The sequence below is a fragment of the Danio rerio genome, chromosome 12, assembly GCF_049306965.1.
Source record: "Danio rerio strain Tuebingen ecotype United States chromosome 12, GRCz12tu, whole genome shotgun sequence".
NCBI classification, from domain to species: domain Eukaryota; kingdom Metazoa; phylum Chordata; class Actinopteri; order Cypriniformes; family Danionidae; genus Danio; species Danio rerio.
In genome coordinates, this window is record NC_133187.1 from 12143437 (window position 1) to 12159338 (window position 15902).

At 38.6% G+C, this 15902-nt stretch overlaps 2 protein-coding genes across 24 annotated transcripts in view; both read right to left on the bottom strand.

Moving 5' to 3' along the window:
* plekha1b (pleckstrin homology domain containing, family A (phosphoinositide binding specific) member 1b) overlaps positions 1-4979 on the bottom strand; it is a 100912-nt gene extending 95933 nt beyond the window's left edge. For all 13 annotated transcript variants that reach the window (XR_012387865.1, XR_012387868.1, XR_012387867.1 and 10 more), the window contains exon 1: positions 4882-4979. The gene's annotated coding sequence lies outside the window, so the exon portion shown is untranslated. The remainder of the gene's footprint in view (positions 1-4881) is intronic.
* Positions 4980-7949: 2970 nt separating this feature from the next.
* btbd16 (BTB (POZ) domain containing 16) overlaps positions 7950-15902 on the bottom strand; it is a 53375-nt gene continuing 45422 nt past the window's right edge. For 4 of the 11 annotated variants that reach the window (XM_073918285.1, XM_068218665.2, XM_073918279.1 and 1 more), the window contains one exon: positions 12549-13290. In XM_073918285.1, the coding sequence (XP_073774386.1) occupies positions 13222-13290 (69 nt within the window). In that variant the 3' untranslated portion in view covers positions 12549-13221. Of the gene's footprint in view, positions 8497-12548; positions 13291-13724; positions 13764-15902 lie in introns of those variants that run through there. The other 7 variants (XM_073918281.1, XM_073918286.1, XM_073918280.1 and 4 more) reach the window with 4 other exon arrangements.

Below are 15902 nucleotides of genomic sequence, written 5' to 3' on the forward strand. Positions count from 1 at the left end.
GCAGCAAGGGTTGGGTATCGTTTGGGTTTTTTCGATAACGGTGCCAAATCTATACTTTTAAAACAATACTGGTGCCAAAATGCTGCCTGAACCAATTTTTCACAGTGATTCCTAAAAAATTTATTATTCTGGAGTCATAATAAGTCATATGTCTTATGTCTTAAAAGCAGTTTTTAATTAAAATAAAAATAAGGTCAGTATTACTAGCCTCATTAAGAAATATTTACTGTGTATTTTTGATTTACACAACAAATACAAAATAATTTGACTAATTATTTTAACTTTAGTAGTTAACTGATTAAGTCTTTAAATTATACTTTAATCTGAATAAAAGACTATAAAATACTTAAAGGAACTTTGTCTGAATACAACTGTCTTGCAAAGTAACTAGTAAAATGGTATGCACTGACTGTCACTATGGGGTAGATAAAAAAGTAGATATTAGAAATTAGTTAGTTAAACTTATGTTTAAAAATGTGTTGAAAATAAATCATGCGTTGAAGACGAAAATCAAAAATGAATAAAGGCGTGTCTGAAAACTACATTTAATCAATCTGTTACATCTGTTCTTTGGTACTTGCCGACTGTAAATTCAAGACTGCATTTCCTAACGTAAAACTATGTACACTAGATTTCTGATTAATAAATGCCTCTGCATAACTGAAGACTTCCTATTTTAAAAGTATTAAAATGCTATTGAAAACAGAAGTCTAATATCATCAACAGTGGACATTTTGATAGTGTTTCACAACATGAACATGACTGAAGTTTAATCTTTTTATTACCTGTGTCAATGTGGGCGTCAACTTCTGACGAATGCAGGGAACTGATGCGCACAGCACCGTCACAGAGAGAGCAAGTGCGATCCCGAGGGAGGGATTGCGCGCGACACCTAGAGCACGCGAGAGAGGCATTCCTTTGACTTTTTGAGCCCTCAAATGTGTCATTAAGTTTGACGTTTCCCCCTTACACGCAACTTTTGTAAAGCACGTTGGTGTGTCAGAATCCTTCCTTGTAAAATATGCTTTAGAATGCTTAGTTTACTTAAATTTGATGAATGCGATCATACGTGTTGATCTGAAGAATGCCGTTCTCAATTACCAAAAACCAGGCTAAATGCGCTGTACTGCGCGTGTTGCGTGCATCCGTACCCTAAGCGACAATAACAATCGCCTGACATCACCTGTCCGTATTCCTCCAAATTTTTTAGAATTAAATGTTTAAACATGGTGTGACACAACGCTTATGTGTGCCTTTGATGCACCTCTTTGATGCGTCTTACGTCTTCGTCGCAGCACCAGTGGCACCAAAACTCATATGCTGATTTGATCCGGTACATACCAGTTACGGTTTCGGTATCCAACCCTAAGCAGCACAAGCATTTACTTTGTTTTTCTCTTCTACATTTTTTCATTTCTGGGTTTCTCGGTCATCATAGCTATAGCGCAGTGAATGAAAGAATACAACAAATAATGTTTGTACAATATTATTTGCTCAAATAATAAACGAAAAATTCCACGATGATCTATTAAGACTTTCATAAAAAGGAAAAAAAAAATATGTGAGACTGATGACAGCAGCCAGAGGTGAGAATAACATCAAATTTACTGCCCTGTCCCATAGACGTGACATTAGAAATGCCCCACACAAGCGGTAATACGTTTTTTCGTAATTTGAAGCAAAGATGATATACTACATAAATTAATTCATATAAATATACATACCTTTTAAAAAAAAATCTAAATATTAAAAACTTTCAAAGATGTAAGAAGCTGATGACCGTTAAATGTGTCATAACAGGCTTGTTAAAAGGGTCTATTCGCTAAAAAGGATGGTTGCCATTGATTTAAGTTGCATGCATGAGACAAAACATCCCATTTTGGTTTTTCACATCAAATGAAATCGATAAAACTGACTTTATATGCAAATAGAAGGCATGTTAAATGCAAGTAAACTGTCTAATTTAACGTTTTACCTTTTATTTTCACTTCTGTAAAAATAAATGGTTAAAATATTGGTAATTAGGGATGTCCAGATCTGATCACGTGATCGGAAATCGGGCCCGATCACACAGTTTCAAACTCAATCGGAATCAGACGTTACCTCCTGATCAGGACTCAAATATATATGTATATATAAAGCTGAGTGCCTTAGTGTCCCACCAGTCACGATATACAGCCACATCGCACTGCTACTAGTGTGATATTGTGTTTACACAACAGTTTGACGGCATAATTGCGTATATAAAAAAGAAAATCAAACACAAAGAGTCTAAAAACCCTTTTGTATGAACCTCCTCTATCTATCTATCTATCTATCTATCTATCTATCTATCTATCTATCTATCTATCTATCTATCTATCTATCTATCTATCTATCTATCTATCTATCTATCTGTCTATCTGTCTGTCTGTCTGTCTGTCTGTCTGTCAGTCTGTCTGTCTGTATTACTTTTGTGTTTGCGATAAGAAAAAACGCTAAACATACGTAGGCATTTCTTCTTTGCAAACATTAACTGAACTCTTCTTCTTCTTCTTTGGCCTTAGTCTCGTATGGTTGTGGGGTCGGCTCTTGTAGACTTGTCCATATGATAACAACTTTTTTACACATTCCGGCCGACCTTTCATCTGGGCCTGTCACCCTCAACACACATACACGCATAAACTATGGACAATTTAGCCTACCCAATTCACCTGTAGCATGTCTTTGGACTGTGGGGGAAACCGGAGTACCCGGAGGAAACCACGCAAACGCAGGGAGAACATGCAAACTCCTCACAGAAATAACAACTGAGCCGAGGTTCGAACCAGCGACCTTCTTGCTGTGAGGTAACAGCACTACCTACTTCGCCACTGCTTCGCCCCAAACGTTAACAGAACTAGTCTGCAGTAATATGTGATTGCCATCTCACACTCAACACACTACAATTACTATGGTATAAATACAGCACTACAAAATACAAAAAAGAGAGATTAACTTAGAAAATCACTTACCAGTTTAATAATGATTTGATCAGCTGTAGTTTAAAATTACGCTGGGTTTTTCCTCATCTAAGGGCTTATTATGCGGTCTTTGTCACCATCATTCCGAAATTATAACTATTTAAAATAGGCACTATCTTTATAAATCAACTGCATAGTTGACTACAAACTATAGTCAACTACAATTTTCGGCAAAAAAAGCCTCAAAAGTACATTATGTTGTCCAACAGCTCCAATATTTGTCAAATTGTAGTGAGTTTATTAATCTGCTGTCGCACTATTTGGGTGGCGTAATACAGAAGGGTGAGGAGGCTGTAGGAGTTCTGATATTGCAGAAAATTGCACTGCTATCAGCCAATCAAATTCTGGAACCAGACAGAACTGTTGTATAGATATTCTTATTTAATTTTTAAAACACATTTATAGATAATAAATATACAGTAGCACAGAGTTAAACCCAAAGTGTGTGGCATGACATCACTTTGTTGCAGAGACGCTATTGGTTAAATGCCGCCAAAGTAGAACACGAAAGCAGCTTGAGGCGGAGAGTGCAAGTATGTCTGCGATCTGGATGTATTATAAAGTTGATGATGACAACATTGCCATAGCAAACTGAGAGATATAAAACTTGGGATTGCCTGCCGGGTATTTAAAGTTGAGGTGCTACTTGTTTTTAGATTAGATTTTTTTGTTTTAATATTTGCTGTTGCATCAAAGTCCAAAAGTGAAGAATTTATGATATTTAGTTCTTGATTTTTCAAGCTACCTCACATAAGTGCTCTGTTTGTTTAAAATAAGGTGAATTAAATAAAAATAAGGAACATACCGGATCTGTTTCTTTGCTCTTCTTTATTCTTTTCTTATGTATTACAGAAGTATGGGATCGGGTTTCGATATTGGTAAATACTCAAAATCAAATGACTTGGAGGCATAAAAACCTGATCAAGACATCCCATTGGTACTAAAATCTTCATTGAGCATAATATACTTATGTAAACATTAAACAACTGCACAATTGCAGCCTTGTACTTATAAAATAAAATATTAAACAAAAATCGATATTTGTGTAATTAATTTTAATATTTACAATAAAATTAAGCCAAATACATGATACATGATGAAGCTTGAAAACACCTGTCTTTGATCCCATATATGCATTTAATGTTTCATATATTCACCACTTAAAAAGTCATGTTATAACCCCTATGGAAAAACAATGAATGGGAAAAAAGTGGGCGTGTACTATTAAACTCAACATATCAAAACATTGATTAACAGCTGTCAGCAAGACACTACACCATTAAGAAAGAAAGAAAGAAAGAAAGAAAGAAAGAAAGAAAGAAAGAAAGAAAGAAAGAAAGAAAGAAAGAAAGAAAGAAAGAAAGCACAATGGCACTAACACAGACAGATTATATCATGCATTGCATCACCAGTAACATGGTAATACCATACCTACATCACAGAGCCATGATATTACGCTAGTAAAGGTAAATCTACACCAGTTATGGGCATCATAGACACGTTTATGCGTTCCATTCATTCCGTTAGTGTCCAAAAATGCTGTCTAGTTAGGTACTGCACTAGAATTCGAAAGAGATATGCAACCAGAGCTGCACGGAGCCATGTACAGGCATTAAGAATCAATGCCTTATTCTCAGACATATTTAATCTATCATTTTGTATAGTAAAGGTGGTTTTACATGCAAAGGACATGGAATACGTTCTGGACGTTAGATAAGAAACCTAATGTTTAACGCACTGTCTAAAATAGAAGCGACAGGTTTTGCATAAAGTCAGCTAGTCAACTGCTCTAAGTAAATATGTGCTACTGATAACAACACCACATTCAAAGTTTAATATTTAAAGATATATATCTATAGTATATGCGCAGACTACTTACACACTTCTAAGCAGCTGTGAAACTCCTGTGCATCAGTTTTCGGTCTGCCTGTACTGGACTTTTCAGCCCATCTCCCACAAACTTCCGACGGTTTGCCTATCCCGCAACTGACGGGTGGAGAGCGGAATTGCAAATTCTACTATGGCCAAGGTTTGGCTCATGAATATTGATTAGTTTGTGCCTACGTCCCTGGATAAACCTTTCTCAGCGTCCAATCACGTTTCTTTATTAATAAAAATGAGCCAAACCTTCGCTGCGTTTGGCTTTGACAGTTCTGCTGTTGAGAAACACCCAGTTTCTATGTCTTCGTTCAGCCAATCAAGTGGCATATCTTAAAGCATCAAATTATTATTCATGAGCAAAGTCTTCGCCAGAGTAGAATGTCTATGGAATTTATAAACCAGCGAACGAAGGCGGAAAAGGCCCCTTCCGGATATAGAAAACAGGACGATGGGAATTGTAGTACTATAACAATGATGTTCAGCTTCAAAACGTGTAAGTTGCTTTTAATTTACTGATCCACATTCTTTTATTTAGAAAGTTTAATTACCGTCTATAATATGATTATTTCGCCAAATTGTTTATTATATTATACACAAAAATGTTTTGTTTATGTCTTTCAGTGCCCTGTGTGACTAAAGAGACGGTGCTAAAGAAGGAAACAGTGCTGTATTTTTGGAAATCCCCTCGCCTGGTCTCTTTTTAAGTGTCTTATTGTTCAGGTGCACGTTTCAGATTTGAGAAAAGGTTATTGGAGGTTGAAATGACCTGATATATATATATATATATATATATATATATATATATATATATATATATATATATATATATATATATATATATATATATATATATATATATATGTGTGTGTGTGTGTGTGTGTGTGCGTGTGTGTGTGTATATATATATATATATATATATATATATATATATATATATATATATATATATATATATATATATATATATATATATTCGAAAGAGTTTGAACTTGAAATAACTTTGATTTTTAAAAAGGTTCTGAAAGAATCCCATTAATCAAAATAGTATGAATACATTAAATCAGCTTTACTCTCACAGAAATTATTAATGTTTATAGATAAGATTTTAAACCATTTTAACGTTATAATTATTATTATTATTTTTAATTTTATAATTTTTTATTAACATAAGTAACAGGGAATACATAAAACATGAATTTATGCTAATATTGTATGATCTGAATACAAATTATACACATTCATTGTACATTTAGTAGCACAAATGATACAAGGAATAAGGAAAAAAACAATACATGAAAGAAAAACAAATATTTAAAGAAAACAAAAATATATATAGAAATATATATCAAAGGAAATAAAACAAATATCTCAAACTATACTTAGATTATTAGGAATGTTACATAGGCGTACCAAAAGGGATCTGATAACTTAAAGGTAATAATTATAATTATATTATTTTATTCAGCAGTTCAGTTGTTTTAGCGGCTTCCTTACTTTTCGATAGGCAGACAGATTCAAAATAAAGTTTCAAGTCAGTACAAAATGTTCTAAAACTAGGCAAACACTGAATAACTCTATATTTGTGAAGATGGAAAAGGCCACAAAGAGTTACAATTTTTAACATATTGTGCATTTCCTTACAATCTGACTCCCAAATCAACAACAATAAATTAATTGTCTTAAAATCAAAAAGTTTTTTGTAAGTTGAGAAGAAAAGCCAGGATATTTTTGTCCAAAATTTTTCTATAAAATTGCATTCTAAAAATAAATGCGCTATTGTTTCCAGTTTAGAATTACAGAATGTGCATTGCGAAGAATACTACATTTAGACAGCTAAGAATTACAGGGATAGTAACTATGAAGGATTTTTAAATAAAGTTCTGTCATCTCATTAGGCACTTATTAATACCAGGCCAAATTTTAATGGTAAACAGAACCGGGTAATTTAATTTCCATTCATAAAAAGCTTTCAGGTACAAGCTAAACTTATTAACAAAATTTCTTCTAATGTACCAATTATTACAATTAATATCAGTGATTTCCTCCTCTTCAATAGCTAATTTAGGCATTTCACATTTTAAGTCTGTTTAAGCACAGGTTCTAGTCAGATGTAATGGTTTTGGAGAAATAGATTTTATTACACAATCATATACTCTGGGCGAAATATCCCTTCTGTAAATAGCAGAAAACTCAAAGTAAGACTAAATGTTTCCGTTCTTTTTTAATAAATCTAAAATAAAAAACAAACAAACAAACAAAAAAACACCTCATAAAAAACTATAATGCCGGTTTCACAACGCATGAGTGGCATGGCTATTTTTTTGGCGTGCATGTTCACAACCAGACCAGGAGCAGAGCAGCGCCTCTCAGCGAGTTTGTTTTTTTATCTGCTCAGTTTGCTTTTTGATTAAACTACATTGCTTTCATCAGCGTTGGTTCGGTTGCACATAGAGAATAACATCTTTATTCAGGGATCTTAAGAAATACACTTGCATATAAAGTAAATCGTATCTGAAAGCATTTACTGGGGCACCGGCAATTTTTACTGGGACACGTGCCTCTGATATATATAGTCAAAATTTATATCCCTCCTGAATTATTAGCTCCCTTTGTAAATAATTTTCCCTAATTTAGGATATTGACAACACAAAAAAAAATGCAACATCCCAACAACCAAATATTTTTTTAACATTTATTGTTTTAGCACAAGCCTCTTGGTTTAATTTTGGAGACCGCCACTCAGAGATCATCCTCATTGTTCTGTTGTGGTCTGTATTTGGTTGCTATAAAATCCATTTGCTGTGTTGTTAATCTAATGGTTGATGGCTTTTTATTTGCATGTTTGTGTAACTATATTAACTACTATTTTTTATCTTCTGTGGGTTATGGATAAAATATAGCAATACTAATAGTTTAATCAAATTTATTTGACTTTTGGAAATCACCAAGCGTTCCCCTGTTATTGTCTCCCGACCACCCAGGGGGTCCCAACCCCCACTTTGGGAACCACTGCTGCAGACAATCGAAAAAAATAAAAGCTCAAGGGTGCTAATGTTTCGTTTTTTTGTATAAAACTGCTTTTATTCTAGCCTAAATGATACAAATAAGACTTTCTCCAGAAGATAAAATATTACAGGAAGTACTGTAAAAAAATTCCTTGCTCTGTTAAACATCATTTGGGAAATATTTGAAAGAAAAAGAAAAAAATTATAGGAAAGTTTAGAAGAGGGCTAATAATTTTGACTTCAACTGTGTTCACTATCTATCTAATTCCTAAACCTTGGTGACAAATCTATATAAAAAAAAACCTATTTGTTTCTGTATTTATTAATTTATTTTATCTTTCTCGCAGTCACTTTCCATTGAAAATATGGGTCATGGGAAGTCATCGGTGGGTCAAAGCAGCAGACAGACTTTATTTAAAGCATGCAGCAGGTCAGCGGGTCAGGCAGTAGTCTGTGAACGGCTGTTGTATATCCGCACCGCACTGCTGAGCCTTTTCCAACTTGTATTGTGATCGGGATAGCTTTGCTTCCTCAGTGGCAGTTTGCCCATGTGAAAACACAGAGTGCACCACGCAAAACACGCTTCCTCTTCCCTCAATTCGCAGCCCCTGAAAACAATAGCAATGCAGACCATTTCAAGACGAGGGAAACTATTTTGAGGTTGCATGAGCCAAATGACGACAGCCCACAGAGCTGACGTGGGCTGACCTGAGAAACCAGCTTTAAAGACAACAGCTACTGGTGTGATGAAGCCAAATTATAAGTACATTGAATTTGTGTACATACAGTTCAAAATTAGAGAACAATTTATGAACACTTGATTTTCTTTTAGAAATGTTGCAATATTCACCATTCGAAATTTGAAGAAAATAAAACCTAATAAAAATCACCTAGAAACTTCAACAACAAAAAGGATAAATCTTTTATTTTATGTAAACCACAGTGATTGAAAATAATAAAGAGCAATGAAAAAGTTAGAACACAGAATATCACAAATCTCTTAAAGATAATCATTAGTCTGGCATAGCACATGACTAGTCTCTCACAGACATCATTAGTCTCACACAGCATATCACTAGTCTCTTAAAGACATCACTACTAGCCTTTACAGGTCATCACTGGTGTCTCCCAGTACATTGCTATGCTCTCACAGGACATGGCTAGTTTCTCAGGACATTACTAGTCTTCTCTCTCACACTCTCTCTGCTGTGATCTTGGTTTTTTTTTTCTCTAGACTCTTCTGCAGTTCATTGATTCTTAGCCATACCTTTTGTCACCAATGATTTTCCAGGGATTTTTAGTCAGGTTTAGTTAGGACTCTGGACTGGCCATTTTTTTTATTTCAATGTTTTTTAGCTTTAAACAATGACAGATCCTCCTTCAGCTTCCCAGACTACACACTTTTGGGTTCAGTCTTTTCCTTTTCCTGTTTCAGAGTTTGTTTCAATCGAGCCGAGACCACCTCATTCAAGCAATCTCGGAGCGATTGTTTTGGCGGGGATCCGAGCGCAATTGGTGGATTCACATATGCCAAATTAAACACGCTAACTGGGCAAATGAGACAGGTTCCGAAACAAAAGTCTAAGTTAAAAGCACCCTTAAACTACAGAGGTAGACTGTAAAAAAACAGTAGCTTTCTAGCAACCACAGCTGCCAATAGTTTACCATAAAATCGAGGAAAAAACTGTATCTTTCTTTAAAACCTGAAGCAAATTTCTTCTGTGTCACCATTGTTGAGGAGAGTAGAGCCAGTATTTATGTCAAAGATAAACAATGAACTGCTGATGTTTTTCTGCATGTTTCTTTATATAAAGACAGTGGCTGTTAAGTTGCTGATGCAGTCAGAATCTCTCTGGTAATTCCAGCTTTACATGTATGTGTGCTGCTGTGAAATTTAGGACATTTGGGTTAAACCAAGGGCGTAGAATTGGCATGGACAAAGGGGATGTTTCCCCATCAATATCCACTGATTATTGAAATGTCCCAACCAATAATTTTCAAAGTAATCGACTTTCATCCGACCGCCTCCTAGGGAGTTGTGTCAGGCATGTCCCACCGGGAGGAGACCTAGGGCAAGACCCAGGACACGCTGGAGGGACTATGTCTCTCACGCCTCGGGATCCCCCCGGAGGAGCTGGAGGAAGTGTCTGGGGAGAGAGAAGTCTGGGGTTTTCTCTTAAGTCTGCTGCCCCCGTGACCCGGCCCCGGAAAAGCAGTTGAAAATTAATAAATGAATGACTTCAAAATAATAAAATAATGCTCCGTCAACCCTTAGTAACCTACATGTGCAAAAAGTCAGGTTCACTACGACTTCAACGTAATACTATTGACCAAGGCTGTGCAATTAATCGTAATTCGTAATTTTGGCCTCTGTGATTATGAGAAACTATAATCAGAATACAAACGTTAAATTGTGTCACACACCACTCTAAATTTCTCTCCATTCATACGTCCTTAAAGCCCGACTGCACTTAAATCATGTAAATTGACTTTTGCAGCATGGGACCTGATTGTTATTTGTATTATTAAGTGTTTATTTTATATTATTAAGTCCGTTATTATTTTTTTTAAAAGTGCGTAACAGAATTTGTGCTGTTCAGTGCTGCTCTAAGGATGTATGTCCCCACTAATGTCAAGAGCAAATCTACGCCCTTGGGTTACTTTTCTAATTAACTAAAATAAGTTATCATTATAAGTATGCTTAAGCATACTTTTAAAGTGAGAATTATTAGCCTACTTAGATTTTTTTCTTTCTTTCTTTTTTTTAAATATTTGAGAGGGTGCTCGCTGCAGAGCCATTTGAGCAGAGCTGAGCTCCAGCGAGGGGGAGCATGAGCTCTCGCTCTGCCTCCTGTAAGCTGTTTTGATGCGTACACCAACCCCACCCCTAACCCTACCCCCAGTGACATCGCTCGTAGAAGAAGTGCAAAAAAGGTGGAGCTCAAGCTCAAGCTCCCCCTCGCTGGAGCTCAGCTCGCCCAAATGGTTCTGCAGCGAGCACCACTTGAAATATTTCCCAAATTATGATAAAATAAATCAGTTATTAGAAATGGGTTATTAAAAATATTATGTTTAAAAATGTGTTGAAAAAATCTTCTTTCCGTTAAACAGAAATTGGGAAAAAAATAAAAAGGGGATCTAATAATTCAGGGGGGGGGGGGGGGGGGGGCTAATAATTCTAACTTCAACTGCATATAGCACATTACTTCATAAACTCAAACAACAGTTGGCCAATTTGAGGCAGTTGCTTTTAGTGAACAAAATGAGTTCACTTGAGTATTGTGGATATCAATGTAGTCCATGTATTTTTATAGCAACATACTGTAAAATAACAGTCATCTGCAGCTGCCAGTATGTTCATGTTAATTTACAGAGCAACAGCAAGATGCTGTTCATTTAACTAACTCGCTGAATGTGATTATTTTTAAGGTTGTGTCTTGAGGATTTGATTTTTCCGTTGTGCTGATGTGCTTTCATTTTCTCCGTCTCACTCGCGGCAAGTTTAGGGGTCTGTTTTTCGTAATTACGTAATTATGTAAAATGATTTGGCAGATCCTGGATCTGTTTATCTTGATAACTGATCTCTGGCTAAGTTGGTTCTTCAAACAAGTTTGCGAATCAGATTAAAATGTCTGGATGAACTGTGTTGCGAATGACAGATCTATCGATCCTCAAAATCATGATCAGCAATGCAACGATTGGCTGACGGCACAGCAGCGTAATGACATCATCTGATTAATATTCAATTATCCTTGTAATGAAAATTACATCAAATTAGCAGTAAACGGTTTGTAAAATATGACACGCAATAATAACTTACCACGTTTGTTGTGGGCTGCAGACTTTACACTTTTATTTGTCAGGAGTATTTCAATGCATATTAATGTATTCAGTTCTACATTTAGAAAATATTTTCTTTATTATAGTAACCTAGGCCCACTCAAGCTTTTTTAATCGGCGTAAGGAAAAACTGTTGAATTTTGCATCAAAAAAAGCATTTTGATATTGGTAAAGGTGTCAATAACCGGCATATTAGTGATCAAAACATGTGTTTGGCTGCATAAGTTATCTTTTTTCAAGTCTAATATTGTGCATGTACACGTTTGGATCTAAAAAGTTCATATCAATAAATTTTCTCTCGGAACCACCAGGTGGCAGTCTTTTAGTTTTATTTCGAAGTGCAGACTGCATAAGTTTTATTAAAATACATTTTTTAACTTTATCTATATAGTTAAAAAAAAAAAAAAAAAAAATATATATATATATATATATATATATATATATATATATATATATATATATATATATATATATTTACTATTTTCCCAAGTGTATTGTCTTTGCTTGAACTGACCCAATCTAATCCGGTTTATATGAAATGAACCTGCTCCTACGCAGGTTTGAGCTACCAGAACTGTTACTATGACAACTCTCAGATGAGTTTTGAAGAACGAAACGATCCTGGATCATGTCAAATCGTCAACATCCAAATTCAGCTAATTGAGTGATCCACATACGAAGAACGGACCCCAGGTGAGGGAGTGTTTAAGAAGAAATGTTAATTTTGATTTCAAAGAAAATATCTAAGTGGTAAAAAGGAGTCATAAGTTTGATCCTATGCATGTAGTAAGGAATGCCCTTAAATAATGTAGTTATTAGATGTCTGCAAGCATAATTGTTTATTGATATTGAAATAAGATTAAAAATTGAAATTGAGAAATATTGTTATAGCAACACTTGTCGTGGACATCACGGGATGACTTATAATGAAGGAGCGTGTAGTCTGGCACATTTGTTACCCACGACAAGTCAAGATTTCATCAAGAAAGAAAATCGCATGATTTGACATGGTGACTTTCGTAACTGACAATAAAAATTATGTGAGCTGACCGGGGCTTTATCAAATATCTGTAAGCATACTATGTATACTGTACTTCAGAATATATGCATAACATAACAATAACATTGTTAATACTTGAATTCTGCTCTGCCTAACACCCTTCAGTTGTGACTCTGCTCCCAATTTAGCCTGACCTCTTGTCTGTTAAATAAAAAAAACTGCAGTAAAGAGAATTTCTCACGCTGAACCCACAAAGAGCTGCTTTTGTTTAGCAGTGGTATTGGAATATTGAATTATTGATTAATCTTATCAAGCATGTGAATTTCTGTTGTATAATTCACTCTCAGGGCACTAGATGTAAAGTAGCTGCTGCTACACAGACATCCACTATGAATAAACATGAAAAGCATTGTGAAGTAATACATTAATATATTTGTAATGAAACTGTTTGATATTACTTTTATGTTTCTTCCAACAGGCGCAGGGAAATGCATCAACAACATGGAAAAGCTAAAGCAAAGGTCACCAGAATGGGTGGAGAAAGTCCTTCAATCTGGAATGGCTGGAAAAAGAAAAAAAGAAATTATAAAATTACACAATTTATACAAAAACATATGGCAAGTGTGTGTGTGTATGTGTAAAACGTATGGTTTCCATTACTTATTGTGTATACACACTTATTACTGAAGAAAAAACTATAACAACTAGAAGCTCTTTAGCTACCATCCCTCACAAACAGGATTTCTAGGAAACTCAGTTTGCATTTCAGTTTAAGTAGTAAACTGTTCACTGATACCACAATATTAATTGGCATATGAAGTCCAAAGCTAAATAATAAGACAGTTTTTAAAACTGTCAGGGTTGGTGATGGGAAATGGGGTAAAAGGAGCGAGGACTCAAATGCAAGGAAATGGGATTTTATTAAATAATAAAAGTAAAATAAAATGCAAAATAAACTACCCCGAGGGGGAAAACATTAACAAAACAAATACATACACATACAAACTTCACTGGGCTGGATGGTCAGGAACAGGACTGGAAACATGACAAGACAAGGGTTCAAACAACAACAAGTGATGACGAACTGGCACAGGACAGCAAAAGTGAGGGGTATATAAACTGTAGAAAATTAACACACAAACAGGTGAACACAATTAACTAATAATGGGTTAACAAGGAGGGTGGGACAAGACAATAGACGGGAGAGCGCATGACACAGAGAGACAATACAAGCCATGCGCTCACATAACAACAAGAACATGCAGCCAATGAGAGAACTCATTAACCGCATGTTCATGACAACAAACACAACACTGAAGCACACGACAAAAGCACGTGACCACAATGTAAACACCAAGCCACGTGCTTTGACAAGAGACGCAAGACACGAGCACACGATAGATAAACACCTTACCGTGCGCTCACACATAAGCAACGCACATGCTTCATCTCAGCGCCAACCAAAACTGAAACCAACTAGACGGAGGCGCCGAGAATAAAGCAGCGCGCTGCTGACAGAACAAACACAAACACTAGTACAAGAGCGCGCACGTCTGAGGGACGCAGAGCGTGCGCGGCCACATCAAGTGGCAGCCCGCACAATCTGCGTACACCCACGACGGCGCGCGCGCACACAGAGACAGAAACAGGACCAGACATGAGTAGCGTCAAAGATCCGCCACCAAAACAAGAATTTACAAGATCAGAGTGGCAGAACCCTGACACTACCCCCCAAAAAGGGACGCCACCTGGCGTCCCTAAAGGGAACATCCAACAAGGTACAAGACAGACAAGAAACACCACAAGACAACAAAACAGGCAACATCAACAAACACAAGACAGGGAGGTGAACAGGCAAGACATGAAGGGGGGGAGGGAGGGGAGCCAAGTCAGACCCAACACGACAAACAAGGGAGGGATGGGAGGGCAAGACAAGGGAGGATCAGTCCAGGGTGGGACCGGAGGAACTGTCCAGGGTGGGTCCAGCGGGTCGAGAGCCCTAGCAGGGAACCAGGGTGGAGCCGGAGGGTCCGTCCAGGGTGGAGGAAAGGAACACCAGGGAGGGGCAGGAGGGACGACCCAGGGAGTGTCTATGAGGGGAAACAAGACCAGAGGTCTGTGGGGGGCCGGCAGGGCAAGGAGCCGGGCTGGGACCGGCAGGGCTAGACGTCTGGTAGGTGCCGGCAGGGAAAGGAGCCGGGCTGGGGACGGCAGGGCTAGACGTCTGGGTGGTGCCGGCAGGGAAAGACGTCTGGGTGGTGCCGGCAGGGCAAGGAGCCGGGCTGGGGCCGGCAGGGCAAGACGTCTGGTTGGGGCCGGCAGGGCAAAAAGCAGGGCTGGGGCCGGCAGGGCTAAACGTCTGGTAGGTGCCGGCAGGGAAAGGAGCCGGGCTGGGGCCGGCAGGGCTAGACGTCTGGGTGGTGCCGGCAGGGAAAGACGTCTGGGTGGTGCCGGCAGGGCAAGGAGCCGGGCGGGGCCGGCTGGGCAAGACGTCTGGGTGGTGCCGGCAGGGCAAGGAGCCGGGCTGGGGCCGGCAGGGCTAAACGTCTGGTAGGTGTCGGCAGGGCAAGGAGCCGGGCTGGGGCCGGCAGGGCTAAACGTCTGGTAGGTGCCGGCAGGGCAAGGAGCCGGGCTGGGACCGGCAGGGTTAGACGTCTGGTAGGTGCCGGCAGGGAAAGGAGCCGGGGTGGGGCCGGCAGGGCTAGACGTCTGGGTGGTGCCGGCAGGGAAAGACGTCTGGGTGGTGCCGGCAGGGCAAGGAGCCGGGCTGGGGCCGGCAGGGAAAGACGTCTGGGTGGTGGCGGCAGGGCAAGGAGCCGGACTGGGACCGGCACTGAGCGGTGCTCAGGGGCTGGAGCCGACACTGGAGGGCGCTCAGGGGCTGGAGCCGACACTGGAGGGCGCTCAGGGGCTGGAGCCGACACTGGAGGGCGCTCAGGGGCTGGAGCCGACACTGGAGGGCGCTCAGGGGCTGGAGCCGACACTGGAGGGCGCTCAGGGGCTGGAGCCGACACTGGAGGGCGCTCAGGGGCTGGAGCCGACACTGGAGGGCGCTCAGGGGCTGGAGCCGACACTGGAGGGCGCTCAGGGGCTGGAGCCGACACTGGAGGGCGCTCAGGGGCTGGAGCCGACACTGGAGGGCGCTCAGGGGCTGGAGCAACCCTCGCAGAAGAG